Below are 14952 nucleotides of genomic sequence, written 5' to 3'. Positions count from 1 at the left end.
CTACTGACATTTTGCCATTCTGACATTTTACATTTTGTAGTAGAGAGGCAAAATGTAAAAAAAGGAAACGGGACCAAGATCTACCTAGCCCAGACTACCCCAGACTCTTCTTCTGTTCTATTGTTGTGTTTTTATAAAGCATGATTAATAATGTATGTGTGTGTGTGTGTGTGTGTGTGGGGGGGGGGGGGTCTATTGTTGATTGTCTATTGTTTTCCCATGTCACTCATGTTGTTGTGTATTCCCTCTCTTTTAATTATGAGCTTCATGTCATCGTGTGTTTGTTATTATTGTGCATGTTATTGTTGTTGTTTTTCCTCTGAAACAATAAAGACGTCTTGACTTGACTTGTAAAAGTACCTCCAAACACACACATTGACCTTTAGAGAGGACAGACTGTTGTGAAACATTTGTTTCATAAATGTAAAGAGGTCGTGCGTCTCGTTGTGCAACCAAAAGTTTTATAAAGGACTGCAGGGCGCTGTAGCAGTGTCGTTGATGACAGCTTCCGGTCTTGTACTCGTCTACATCCGGTCTGGTTTCATAAACTCGGGACGCAGAAAAAGGTGAGGAACACAAACAGCGACTGTTTACTCACTTAAATCAAAACCATTGATTGATTTCAGTGCAGTTTGTGGTGCAGCTGTTTTTAAATAATTGAATCTTGTTTTGTCAGTGTTATATTTGAGTGTTGCGTCGTGAATCCGCTGCTTTTATTCTGACATTACAAGGTTAACTGTTAGCTCACTTAGCTTAGCTCCAGGCTAACAGCAGCTCTGTGAGCATGGGGGTCACTGTGTGATCTTTAAATGACACCTATAATGATTATTTCACTTATTTACAAGTGTGTTGATCTAAAAGAATACAGCCAAGAGTGTATGATTTAATACATTTGACCTAACAACACATAACAAGTTAAACAAGATCTCTGTCTGGTCTATTTAATCATAACAAAGCAAGTTAAACCAGTGTTAGTTACTTTGCTTTCTCTCAACGGATCCTGTTTCCTTCTGCTTAATGTTTGGCAGTTATGAGAAAATGTTGTCATTACAGCATGACTCCTGTATAAAACTATTATTGTGGTTATTTGATAGGGTCATTATAATATTGATGAGTCCAATGAGCTACTAAATATTAAGATGGGAGGTATTTATTAGCTACATCTCTTCAGTCTCTCTCAGGAGGTATTTATGGGATTCAAGATGATTTAATAACCACACAGCCAAGCTGTACAGTATGTACAAATTTAGGTGTTTCCAGTCGCACAGACATGCAATATAAGGCACAGAAAACACTGTGAGCCGTACTGACATAACATAACGTACAGGCAACACACAGTTCACACACAGATGGCTTTGATGTATACAGTATATATTCTGTACTGGTCATTATACCATACCTGAGTTTTGTTACCCATATCCTAATTATATATATTTTTCTCACACTATTTGAGGAGCATGAACATGTTTTCGTACTAAACCCATTTTTCATTTGATAATTGATTTGTAATTCAACTTATTTGATTAGTAATTTAACTTAAAACTTAGTATAATAAACCTCAAAAGCAAGAACTCTCTGGTCAATGAATAATTCATCAATACTAAGAGCAAGTCCACAAAACAGTTTGAGGCCAGTTTTCAGTACTTGCAGTGCATACAGTGGATACACTTTTACAATACCCTGTCATTATTTCTCAGAGAGAAGTCTGTTTTTAGTAGTTTACTCTGCATTTTTAGTGTATAAAATTATCATATTAGTGTGACTATTTTCTAATTAAACTTCTAAGGGTACGAGAAACACATTTTAATGAGCTGTGTTAATTATTTTCCAAATAGAGCTGCAACATTTTCTGGTTCCAGACTCTCAAATTTGCTGCTTTTTGGAGTATTGGTGGAGCAATACAGGATATTTGAAGATGTCGCCTCTAACTCTTAATTATTTGAAAATGACCGGCAAATGGATCTTCCAGCCCTAACTGTTGTCGTGGAAATTTTCTGCTCTTGATGAAGAATGAAATAATGAATTCGTGCCGGCCGACAAAGTTTTATTTTCTTTGCAAAGAAAAGGTCAATCGACATGCGCGCGGTTCGAATGAGGAAAGACAAGTGAGCAAAAGAAACGTTGAACATTTATACCTGACGAAAGCCCACCCCTGTGAATGTGTATTACATCCTTTGTCTTACTGTGGGGTTGACCAGCCCAGACATCCTGCCGTATAATTAACAGGTCTGATCAACACAGTTTCAGAATACACAAGGGTTGAATACATCATGAGACAGTGAGCAGTTGACTGTCTCTGAAACGTGAAATGCAATTACAAGGTCTAGACTTTAAAATACACAAATGAGTGAATAATAAAAAGAGGGATCTGATATCTTGGGGGGGGACACCTTCTGTTCTGTCTGTCTGAAAGGCTTCTCAAGGAAGAAGGAATATTCAAATTTACCATTACATTTCCCCCTTTTGATTATTCATTAATCACAAATGAAGAGAATAAAACATAAACAAGAAATAAGAATAATAACATTTGCAAAATCAAAATAGATGAAATGAAATAATGATAAAGAAGTAAACCAAAAACAAAAATTAATAATAAAGATAATAATAATAATAATAATAATAATAATAAAAAGAAAGAAAGATAAAACATACTTTTTTTTTTTTACAAGATGTCTTCATCAAAGTCAGAGTCTGAGCTGGGGTAGTGATGGGAATCAGGGACGTAGAATGAGGTTGAATTTTGATGGTCATTGTTGACATTCACATGAACATATGTAGAGGATTGGATCACCTTTTTGGTGAGTATGTTAGACAACCACTTCAACATGCAGGGAATTACGGTGCAGAGCAAAAAGAGAATAACTACAACTGGGGTAATTATTGTTAAAAACCATGATGCCCATCCTTGGCCCCAAAGTTGTAACCAGGAAAACCATGAGTCATTCACAACTTGTGGGGGTTGAATGGCATCTTGCATGTGCTTGATGATGTCGGTGATGTTCTCGTATTCATCAGGGACATAAAAACAACAAGAAACATTGAGCATTTTGCAAGTACCTCCTTTTTCAGCTAGTATGATATCAAGGGCAAGTCTGTGTTGAATAACTGCTGTTCTGATCGCAGACATTTCGGTATTTACTAGAGTAAAGGCTGCTTCGGTGTGGTTTGCTAAGGAGAGAACAGACCAGGCTATTCCATTAATTTTGTTCAGTGCTGCAGTTGTTCCACCTCCTAAAAATAGAGACCAGCCAATATTAGCGCCTGGGGAAGTCCAGGGATCCGCCAACACATAACCATCAAATTTGGTAGGGAAACCAATAGTATCTTGGTGAGTTTGAGAATGTATGGTAGATTGAATATTAATGGTAGGAGGTTTTTTATATAAGATTTCTGTGGAAGTTGTAACTACTGATGGGTGGCAACAACCAGACCACTGAGTTGGCAAATTGTGAAAAGCTTTCCTGCCGCAAGACCACATTATTCCCGGTTGGGATGAAAGTTGTTTAAATGGACAGGTAAATTTTGTTAGAGTGTTATTAGGCCATCTATAAGAACAATTATTTGATGCTGTAGTGTTTACAAATATTTTTGTTTGACAACTTGACTGACCTAGATAAGGGCCGGATGGTGATGCTGAACAAACGCAAGTCTCTGCATGTTGTAGAGGAACTTCAAATGCCATGTTAGTGGGAGTTGAATGTGAATCAGTACAGGTAATATTGGGGTGTGGAGTAATTGAAACATTACTCCTGATTTGTTGACCAGCAATTAATAACGTCATCATTCCCAGAGGGACAGTGCACTTACCATGCTCTTCTTTGCCCCAGGATTCTTTCATGTGACCTTGTAACACAACATTTGCTGTAAGGGGTTTTGCCTGCCATCTGGCTGCTAGAGCCTGACAAACCCAACAGTCACCAGGAATTTTCAACTCTTTTTTGTGTAATAGAGCTAGGGCACATGCGCTGTTGCCGGCACATTGTCTGAGGGCTTGTTGCACTGTGTCATCTTTGGAGTCAGTGGTGCTTAGATTGTCCGGATGATAATTGTCTTTCTCAGAGGTCGGTGGAATGGTCTTAACATCTGACAGTAAGTTAGGTGAGGTGTCATATGAGTGTGGTGGCTCATTGACTATAACTCTGAGTTGTTTATACATATCAGTGTTTGGATATTCAATTCCACACCAATATGTACCTGCATCAGTGGTTCTGACATCAGAGATGGTGATTTGGACTCCGTTGGAGCGTGGAATTTTTGTCATCGTGAAGCGGGGGTCTCCGTTTGGAGCAAGGTTGTCATTGGTGGCAGTTACCACCAGATGCCAATCACGCGGGCTGCAAGGGTCTTTGCATAGATATTTGTCATAATTGGCATAATATGCATGAACTTGTCCTGATCGCCAAATTTCAGGATAAACAGTGCAAGTGAATGTTGCATTTTGTCCTTTGGTCAGAGTGACAGTCTTGTCGGGTTTGTAGGTGTAAGCTTCTGTCAGCATCGCTGACCATGAAAGGAACAGGATCAGGTGGTGCATGATGCAGTTGAAAGAAAATGTCTGTGCCTCTAATGGGTGTTTGTTGAATTCACAGAGTTATCCCTCGTGTTGTCCTCTCGTTGTTCGTTCTCGCGCTGTCCGGGTTGACAGCTGAGTCCCTCTGTTGGTTCGGGAACCTTCCTGCAGTGGCTGGTGTGTATCCACGTTGTTCTTTCAGCAATCTTCACAGCGGTGTGTGTTGTCAGGAGTACTTGGAATGGACCTCGCCAGCGTTTGGAATTCCAATTTTTTCCTTCTCAGGTCCTTTATCACCACCCAGTCACCCGGCTGGAAGTCATGGAGCGATGTGGAAGCTGGCAGTGGAAGGGCTGACTTCACCTGTGTTATGTGTTGCACAAATCATACATGATGACAAAACTTCTGCACATAAGCTGAAAACCAATAGCGGGTTATGGCATCCAACATTCCCCCTTTTGACACATGGTCCAATCCATGTGTCAACTTTGCAAAGTGAGGAAAGAAATGTTTAGGTAGACATGGTTTGTTTTCAGGCCCTTGCCACACTGCGTCTTTCTGTGTGGCACCGCATCGTTTCCTCAGCGTCTTTTCCTATGGTGTGGCAAAGGTCTGTAATGCTTCGAGGGAGCTGGGTATGGAGGCTGGAGTTGAAACAAACAAAGAATTAAGGATAATGGGTTGGAGTGCTGCTCTTTTTGCAGCAGTATCAGCTCTTGCGTTTCCTAGGGAGATGGGGTCAGAGTTGTTAGTATGAGCAAGACATTTACAAACAGCAATTGAGGTTGGGAGCAAAATGGCATCTAGAAGAGCTGCAACTTTGTCATGATTGAGAATGGGTTTTCCGTCAGATTTTAAGAATTGTCTGTGTTTCCACAGAGTGCCGAAATCGTGTACAACACCAAATGCATATCTGGAGTCAGTGTAAATAGTTACGGCTTTGTTTCTTGCCAGTTTGCATGCCTCTGTCAATGCTATCAGTTCTGCTGCTTGTGCAGAGTATTGGGAAGGGAGTGAGTCTGAGACAAGAGTTTCATGGTTAGTGACAACAGCAAATCCCACTCTGTTGTGACCGCTTTGGAGGTCACGTGAGGCAGATCCATCTACAAAAAGAACCAAATCAGGGTTAGTTAATGGGGTTTCTTGTAGATCTGGTCTTGGAGAGCAGACCTGTTGGAGGACAGCAGCACAATTATGTTCCTGTCCGTCGTCAGGCGTAGGGAGGAGAGTGGCAGGGTTTAAAACATTGCATCTTTTGACAGTGATGTTAGACATTTCTAAAAGCACAGTGTTATATCTGAGCCATCTTGCTGTGGAGAGGTGAGAAGTTTTTTTGTTCAAGTAAAATCATGGACACAGCATGTGGGACCAGGAGGGTTACATCAGGGTAACCCACAATGTCTCTGGAGGCCATAACTGCTTTTTCTGCTGCAGCAACAGCTTTGAGACATCTTGGGAGGCCTGCAGCCACAGGATCCAGTTTGGAAGAAAAATAGGCTACGTGACGTAGTTTATTTCCGTGATCCTGTAACAAAACAGAAGTCATGTATCCATTTTTCTCATCTACTGTTTGAGTAAATGACCTGGTGGGGTCAGGTAGTCCCAAAGTTGGAGTGGTCTGTAAGGCAAGTTTTAGTTTGGTGAAAGATTGTTCTGCTTCAGGAGTCCATGTGATCTTACCTTGTGATTGCAAACTATTGCCATGAATGAGGGAGGCGAGTGGAGCCTCAAGAATGGCATAGTTTAAAATGAACTGTCGACAATAAGAGCACGTTCCAAGAAATGAAATCATTTGTTTTTTCGTGAGAGGTCTTGGAAGATTCTGAATTGATTCTACTCTTTTTGGTGACAGAGTTTTTCCCTCAGAAGTGATGACATGACCTAAGAAAAGAACTTGTTCCTGGACAAATTGTAATTTCGACAAGCTGGCTTTGTGACCACTTTTAGCCAAATGTTTTAAGAGTTTGACTGTGTTGGCTTCGCATTGTTCCTTGGTTTGACTGCAGATCAAAAGGTCGTCAACATACTGTAGTAAAGCACTACCTGGAGAGAGAAGAAGAGATTCAAGACTTTGTTTGAGAGCTTCATTGTAGATGGTGGGACTCTCACAATATCCTTGACACAAGCGAGTGGAAGTGTAGCCTCTTCCATTGAAGTTGAAAGCAAACCAAAATTGACTTTCTGGATGGACTGGAACACTGAAGAAAGCATTAGAAAGATCCACCACTGAAAAGAATTTTGCAGCTGGGGGAACTTGAGACAAGATGGTGTAAGGATTTGGAACATTTGGAGCTCTGGGTCGGACTGCTGCATTAACTGCTTGCAGATCTTGAACAAAACGCCATTCTGTTGGTTGATTTTTATCTCTGATTTTATTCACAGGGAACAAAGGGGTGCGCACTGGAGAGTCATCACAGGGGATAATTACTCCTGCTGCTTTAAGAGACTCGAAAACTGGCGTTATGCCATCGATGGCTTCTTGTTTGAGTGGATATTGAGGCTTGCAAGGTCTAAAGTCAGATTTTGGAGTTATGACAACAGGTTCACAGTTTTTGATGAGGCCAACATCATACTTATTAATAGCCCACAGTGTCTTAGGGACTTCCTGTAGGGCGGTGATAGCTTGCAGCTTATTTTTCAGACAAAAAAAGAAAAAGATTTAGAAGTGCTTTCGGGTACCAGCTGGATTGTTTTCGTAGTGTGCACAACAGATGTTAAACCTTTACAATAACACTGCAGTGTTGGTGAAAAAATAAAATAAAATAAAAATTAAAAAACAAAAAATAAATAAAAATAAAATAAAAATAAAAAATTTGATCGATCACATGTCTTTTGCCAATCGGCTGCGCGCTGACATGATTTTATGAATGGGCCCAAATCTTCCCAGTTATCTGATGTGTGTTTTGCAAGTGTTATGTGTGGGACAGAATCAGTTATGGTGTACATGTTTGATTGAGCTGATGTGAGAGAGATTGATATAGCACATCTGTGTTGTGTCCAATATATGTGTGATAGTTTAAGCTTGTCAAATCTCTCTCTCATCCAGCTTTCCTCAAATGGCTCATCAGGTTCTGGTGACACATGAGATGTACATGAGATGTACAATACAGATCCTCTGGTGTCATGAAATCAGTTGCAGTTGTGACTAGTTCAGAAGAGACTGTTAGTTCCTGTAATTTCCATTGATATGCATAGAGTAAATTTAAATTTGGGTGAACAAAGGAGTGTGAAAGACTTGGTTCCAAATCGAATGGTCTGAACTTTCAAACCCTCTGATTGTTTGACCTGATGAACCAACAGAGTATACATGGTGGTTTTGTAGTGAGTTCTAGAGCTCTTATCACAGAATATGTGGCTCTTGAATCAACTAAGAATACAACATCTTGTTCAGCAATAGTCAATGTATGTTTGGGAAACCTTTTGAAATGATCAGATGTGTATTGAACATATGTTAAAGCAATTGTGTCAGAGCTCTCAATGGATTGTGTGTCAACATGTTTGTGTGAGTGTTGTGCAGTACCTCCTTCTGGTTTTACATGTTGGTTGGGCTTGTCAGCAGGAGTCCATCCCTCTCCGACAGCCCTCGACCACCCTCAGTCTTGGTGTGAGACATTCACGTCTCCAATGTCCAGATTGGCCACAGCGGTAACAGATGTCATCAGGACGTCTTCTTGCAGATCTGTTAGCATTGTTTTTCCAGTTGTTGTCTTGGCTGTGTATTCTTTGTCTGTGTTCACGGTGTGGCTGTCTGTAGTCTCGGGCTGTGTTATACATGGTCATGCTGCCATGTGAAGTTCTTATTGAGATGTTTCTTCTTTTGTTTGTCCGAAGAATCTTTTGTTTGAACAGACGCATCTGGATGGGCTGCTCCCAAACTTGTTTGTTGTGTCATGCTGAAGGGATCTGTTCTTCTTCTCTCGTCAGCTGTTGTAGCGTTGTATGGTGGTGGAGCTGAAGGGTGGTTCGGTGGCTGCAGTAGAGTTATGGGTCCGGCTTCAAAGCCGCCAACTGTGGAAACAAAAAGGAAGAAACCTGCGGGTCTGATGTTCTTTTTGTGTTTAAATCTTGTTTTTCATTTGTTTCACTTATTTTGTTTGAAAAAGGAAATTGTTTCTGCATTATTCTCCTATTTCTTGCTTTTGCTTCCGCTTTCCAAATCTGTAAACATTCCCTTTGATTTTCTATAGTTTCCAATTTTTTTACAGATAATTTCTTTTACCTTCTCATGTTTAGTTCTTTTTTCTTTAGTTTTTCCTCTAATAGTAATATAGTTTTTAAACTGAGAGATCCCCCTATTGGGAATCCAAGCTCAGCTGTCCAGACATTTAAATATTTTAGAGTTTTATCCCCATATTTCTTTCTCATTACATCCACAATTGCCCCTCCGGAGGTCCTGCCTCAACAGAGCCTTTACTCCCCATTCCAGCTGCGGAGGTCGTGCACGACAACTTACAATACAGACGTCTCTGCAAGGACCACTTCGTTTTCTTATAACAATATAAAAAATATCTATATAACCCGCACAAGTGATGCAAGCGTAACCCAAAGTATTTAAACTTTGATCCCTGAGTCAGAGACTCAGTAGCAATTGTGGATAAAACGAAAACTAGAAATATTATGTAAAATTAAATCCCAAATTTTAAAAGACAAGAAGTTAGAATGTCAATATTTCAATGCTCACCAGATAAATTTCGCTGACTTATTGTTCGCAGGATTCCAGCAGGGACAATCTGGGGGGTCTGCGGTCAGTCCTCCCTCAGAAGAGATTTTGAGGTTAGAGGCTGAAAAGCTTTTCTTTTCCAGGATGGCCTATCCCTGTCCGCATTCCGTCCCAGACGATCACCTGAGGAATCCCACTTCTGACACCAAATTGTCGTGGAAATTTTCTGCTCTTGATGAAGAATGAAATAATGAATTCGTGCCGGCCGACAAAGTTTTATTTTCTTTGCAAAGAAAAGGTCAATCGACATGCGCGCGGTTCGAATGAGGAAAGACAAGTGAGCAAAAGAAACGTTGAACATTTATACCTGACGAAAGCCCACCCCTGTGAATGTGTATTACATCCTTTGTCTTACTGTGGGGTTGACCAGCCCAGACATCCTGCCGTATAATTAACAGGTCTGATCAACACAGTTTCAGAATACACAAGGGTTGAATACATCATGAGACAGTGAGCAGTTGACTGTCTCTGAAACGTGAAATGCAATTACAAGGTCTAGACTTTAAAATACACAAATGAGTGAATAATAAAAAGAGGGATCTGATATCTTGGGGGGGGACACCTTCTGTTCTGTCTGTCTGAAAGGCTTCTCAAGGAAGAAGGAATATTCAAATTTACCATTACACTGTGTTTATCCAAAATCTCTTGTTAAAGTAACCTAAACTATCTGTTTGACTTGTGGTGTTCTGGTCTCTCCCCTGTGCAGAAAGGATGCTGTCCTTGTCTCGAGCACTGGTGAGTGGGGTGGCCCGCGCTCCAGCTGCTGTCAGTCAAGGGGGAGTGACTGCTATCACCAGATTCAACAGCACAGCACAGGTACCTGACCTGTACTTTACGAAATCTATATTTGAGATGGTAACAACAGGGCTAAAATGTTAAAATGTTGTCTTATTTTCCCAGAGCGCTCCTAAAAAAACAAAATTTGGACCTCTCGCGGATGAGGACAGAATTTTCACAAACCTTTATGGCCGTCACGACTGGAGGTGACAGCCCTGATGTTTTCCCTTCTGTGCTCTGTAAAATCTTTAACATGATATCAGTATTGATTTGATCGATCCTCACACAATAAACGATGAATGTGCTTATCAGTAAAAGTAAAAGAAGAATTCCAGTTGCGTGTATTTTTGACCTGACAAGAATCTTTGTCGGATGAAAACTTTATAAATCATTTCCAGAAAAAAAACACTACCACAATCCTCATCGACTCATATTTGTGCTTCAGGCTGAACGGGGCGTTGAAGCGTGGCGACTGGTACAAAACTAAAGAGATCCTTCTGAATGGAGTTGACTGGATTCTCAATGAGATCAAGGCTTCTGGCCTGCGTGGGAGAGGTGGAGCTGGTTTCCCTACAGGCATGAAGTGGAGCTTCATGAACAAGCCCAGCGATGGCAGGTCAGTGAGAAGACAGGCGGATTCATAAACACCTGCGTTTCTCTCTCTCTTATGATTCATTTACAGTTTAAACCAGCAGTGAGGTTGAATGTCGGTCTTCCTTAATGCGCCTGATTAGGTGCTTTGCATTAGGGCTGAACAATTAATTGGAATTTTATCAAAATTACAATATGGACAAGTGCAATATCTAAATGGTAGAAGCCGCAATATTTGCTAAATATAAAATCTGAATTAAGTATAATTGTGCTGCTATGTCCAGGCCTGCAAATCATCTTCTTCAGACTTAAAAGAAAATGAGACAAATCTTTTGACTTGTACAGATTTATTGACTTCACAATAATCTCACCATATTAATTTAAATATTTCTTTAATGAAACTGAGAATAATGATGCAACAATGAGGATTCTCTACACTATTGTGGATCAGATTGCAATTGCAATATCAGTCAAAATAATCCTGATTAGATGTTTTTTTCCAAATTGTTCAGCCCGACTTTGAATTGTTTTTTAGGAAATCTTTTTGGCGTTTTGGAAGTGATAAAACCAAACTTAAATGTATTTATGACAGTTATTTTCACACTCAATCTGTTGATAATTTGATCATTTTTCTTCCTTTTCTAATTCTTTATTTCAGGACAGCATAATTACAGTATATTTATAAAAACCTACATCAGGACAAAAACGGTTCTGTTTCCACTAACGTCCTTAGACTTTTCAAAATTTTGTTTATTGTAAGAGGACAAGTGGACAAGGAAGTGTGCAAATAAGAGCAGTGCAAAATATGTCCCAGGGAGGTTTGATAGAATTATTCTCACCATTTATAAAAACCTTTATTTTATGGGTTGAAAATAGCTCAATACGCCACCTACTGTTTTAAATCAGCCCCAGCCCTGAAAGTTGAATGCTGAGGTAGAGTCGAACGAAAAGGAGGTCTCTATGTTATCAAATTTAAAAATGTAAACATCCTCTAGTCTGAGGGGCTTTTACATTAATTCACATGGTCTTTTGCAATCAAAATAAAGTTATCGTCACCCTATTTAACCCAGTTCTTATTTCGTGCTTCAGGCCAAAGTATCTTGTGGTGAACGCAGACGAGGGAGAACCTGGCACCTGTAAGGACAGGGAGATTATGAGGAACGACCCCCACAAGCTGGTGGAAGGCTGCCTGGTGGCCGGGAAGGCCATGGGGGCGCGTGCTGCTTATATTTATATCAGAGGAGAGTTCTACAATGAGTCGTCCAACCTGCAGGTGATAACAGACAGAGTGAAACTTGACGTGGACCATTTCACACCTGTAAACATAAATATCCTAAATGTGTCCCAGTTTATTTCCTCTAGAAGTGTTTGTGAAAACCAAACCAAAAATGATGTTTACTATCAATTTCTTTGTTGTATTAATTGGTTTCATTTTGGCACAGTGCAGGCTTAGTGCTCATGATTGCATAAGTAGATTCATGTACACCCCGTGGTATGGTTAATTTTGTAATAGTAGATTTTATGGTTGACTATGTAATAATTCATCCTGTTTATTTTATTTTCAATATCTGCTTTGAGGTGGCCATCAATGAGGCCTATGCAGCTGGGCTCATTGGAAAGAACGCCTGTGGCTCCGGTTATGACTTTGACGTGTTTGTGATGCGCGGTGCTGGAGCTTACATCTGTGGAGAGGAGACTGCTCTTATCGAGTCCCTGGAAGGAAAGCAGGGGAAGCCCCGCCTGAAGCCCCCGTTTCCTGCTGATGTTGGTGAGTTCTGGTGCACAGAGGGGGTTTACAAGTTTAGGTTAAACATGGAAAAATTTTGATCTTATTAGTAGTCCTCTGCTTTTATCCCATAATACATTCTCATAACGGCCACACTTTCCTCCATCTACTAGTTATTATCTAACTAAAATGGAAGGTGTCTGTCTGTATGTCCTTTAATTTTCTTGACCGCTGTTCATGCGATTGACTTCACACTTGCTGTGTGACAGGGGGGGCGTCACTGGTGATCTGAACACAGTTAAATGCTGCTGGACTCTTGTTGTTCTGGTAAAATAAACGTGGAACTAAAATATCTTCCTTTCTTTTGCGGCTATCTTTAAGGTGTGTTTGGTTGCCCAACAACTGTTGCCAATGTGGAGACCGTATCCGTGGCGCCCACCATCTGTCGTCGCGGCGGCTCATGGTTTCTGGGCTTTGGCAGAGAGAGAAACTCCGGCACGAAGCTCTTCAACATCTCTGGGCATGTTAACACCCCCTGCACCGTAGAGGAGGAGATGTCTATCCCTCTGAAAGAACTCATCGAGAGGCACGCAGGTATATACTGTCTGACGCTAAGAGTGTGTCGCAAAATGTGTCCCATAAACCTACGTGACTCATTATTGAGGCCATGCTTTTGACTTGATCTTTGGGTCTCAAACTGGGGGATAGAGTGAGCTGTCTGGGATTCTTTTATGACACAATTTAGGGGAATAATAATATAATGTAAATAATTAAGTAAAACTTGTGGAATGCTTAAATTGTCTATCTGCACAGAGGGGGCTGAGGGACAACAAAGATTAAGATGGCTTAACATTAGCACACCCTAAGTGAATGCGTTTTTTTTTTTTTTACCTAATTGAAATGCATGAATGATCCGTTTGTTAGGTGGCGTACGTGGCGGTTGGGATAACCTGCTGGCTGTGATCCCCGGTGGCTCCTCAACGCCCCTTATTCCCAAGCATGTATGTGAAGACGTGTTGATGGACTTTGACGGCCTCATCCAGGCTCAGACTGGCCTGGGAACAGCCGCGCTTATCGTCATGGACAAATCTGTAAGTCTGTCACCTCTGCTGCATTATTCACGCATAAAGAAGTCTCGGAAATTCGGTGACAATACTGTGTTTTTGAATTCTATTTGCAGACTGACCTCATCAGAGCCATCGCCCGCCTGATTGAGTTCTACAAGCACGAGAGCTGCGGCCAGTGCACGCCCTGCAGAGAAGGTCAGTGTTACTTCAGTGTCGTTTTATGCATTGACAGCAATGACCTAAACACTACACATATTGGGTTTTACAGTGGCAATACCTCGGCTTCTAAATTTCCCTTTCATCTGTATCTGTAGGAGTGGACTGGATGAATAACATGATGTGGCGTTTTGTGAGCGGTAACGCACGGCCATCAGAGATCGACATGATTTGGGAGCTGAGTAAGCAGATTGAGGGACACACTATCTGTGCTCTGGGAGATGGTGCGGCATGGCCAGTGCAGGTAAACGCATTTTCATCCAAGCTGGATCATTGAAAGAATTAATAGAGGACTTCACTTCATAGGGGGAAATTAAGGAGTTGACAAAATGGAATATAATGCGTTTCATAAAGGAAAGATTTACTGCCAGGCTTTTTTTGGTTGGATTGGTTCGATTTAGCTCGGTGTAGCTATGAAGAGAAATCTCCCAGCCAAAAACCATGACCTTTAATTATTATTCTTAACATTAAACCTTTCCCTCTTCCAGGAATGAATACTTACACTAGTATACGGTTTGTAGAACAGCCCCTGTTATTCTTCTGCTTTATTAATGTACCATTTTCCTCTGTTTTCTCTTTCTGTGTTCTCAGGGATTGATCAGGCACTTCAGGCCTGTGATGGAAAGCCGAATTGCCGAATACCAGCAGAAGCAGCAGGCCAGGGCTTAAAAGGCTCCTCTAACCCCTCTAACCTGTTCTTCTGCCTCATTTGCCGATAACCTACCCGTGCTTGTGTCACTGACAAATTATTTAAAGCGATAATGTGCCGTTTTATCACCTCATCATCAAGTTTTACATTGATGTTTCTGCCTTGTCTGGTGAAAATTACCAATAAAATTCTATGAACCTTAAACTATTTTTTCAGTCTTTTATACGGTTGTATGTGTAGAAAACTGTGGGAAGGAACAACTAACATTTATGATTTTGTTCATATTTTCAAAACGAGTAGTTTCAGTGTAAGCTGGCAGGTACACAAATGTAGAAGTAAAATTTTATGGGTCAGTAATAAGTTATGGTTATTTTTCAGTTTGTTTTTTCAAGTTTTATATTTCTATCTTATTTGAGAAGTTTGTTTTAAATAATTTGAATAAAACTGAAGATCTGCAGGTATTTTTCAAATGTGTTTTTACCCCTTTTCATCTTTTAATTAAAAAAATATATTCATTGTTAAATAATTAACAGGGCACAGGAAACATTCATTTGCAGAAAGTTAAACACAGCAAGGGGTAAACATATTTATTATTCAATAAATACAATATGCAACTGAATATTGCTGACACAGTTCATGTCTTAACAGCTTCTTCTTACAGTCTGGCTTGGTTCTGCGACTTGTATCCTGCAAGAA

The 14952-nt window shown here is 40.4% G+C and overlaps 1 protein-coding gene across 1 annotated transcript; it reads left to right on the top strand.

The window, feature by feature from the left end:
* Nucleotides 1-524: 524 nt before the first annotated feature.
* ndufv1 (NADH:ubiquinone oxidoreductase core subunit V1) lies at nucleotides 525-14454 on the top strand. Its single transcript, XM_083926283.1, has 11 exons — nucleotides 525-566; nucleotides 9937-10046; nucleotides 10131-10213; nucleotides 10453-10623; nucleotides 11688-11871; nucleotides 12177-12366; nucleotides 12706-12918; nucleotides 13249-13415; nucleotides 13505-13586; nucleotides 13706-13851; nucleotides 14199-14454. The coding sequence occupies exons 2-11, from the start codon at nucleotides 9942-9944 to the stop codon at nucleotides 14274-14276; spliced, it is 1419 nt and encodes a 472-aa protein (XP_083782409.1). The 5' UTR covers nucleotides 525-566; nucleotides 9937-9941; the 3' UTR covers nucleotides 14277-14454.
* The last annotated feature ends 498 nt before the right edge of the window (nucleotides 14455-14952 follow it).

Source organism: Echiichthys vipera, assembly GCF_963691815.1.
Source record: "Echiichthys vipera genome assembly, chromosome: 13".
Taxonomy (NCBI): domain Eukaryota; kingdom Metazoa; phylum Chordata; class Actinopteri; order Perciformes; family Trachinidae; genus Echiichthys; species Echiichthys vipera.
Note: the sequence above shows the minus strand (reverse complement) of the source record. Positions and strands in the feature narration are given on the sequence as shown.

Excerpts from the sequence above, each read along its gene's own strand:
- ndufv1 (XM_083926283.1), top strand. The coding sequence starts at position 9,942 with ATGCTGTCCTTGTCTCGAGCACTGGTGAGTGGGGTGGCCCGCGCTCCA. Across the intron at positions 11,872-12,176 it reads ATGAGTCGTCCAACCTGCAG|GTGGCCATCAATGAGGCCTA; the intron begins GTGATAACAGAC and ends ATCTGCTTTGAG. Across the intron at positions 13,416-13,504 it reads TTATCGTCATGGACAAATCT|ACTGACCTCATCAGAGCCAT; the intron begins GTAAGTCTGTCA and ends TTCTATTTGCAG.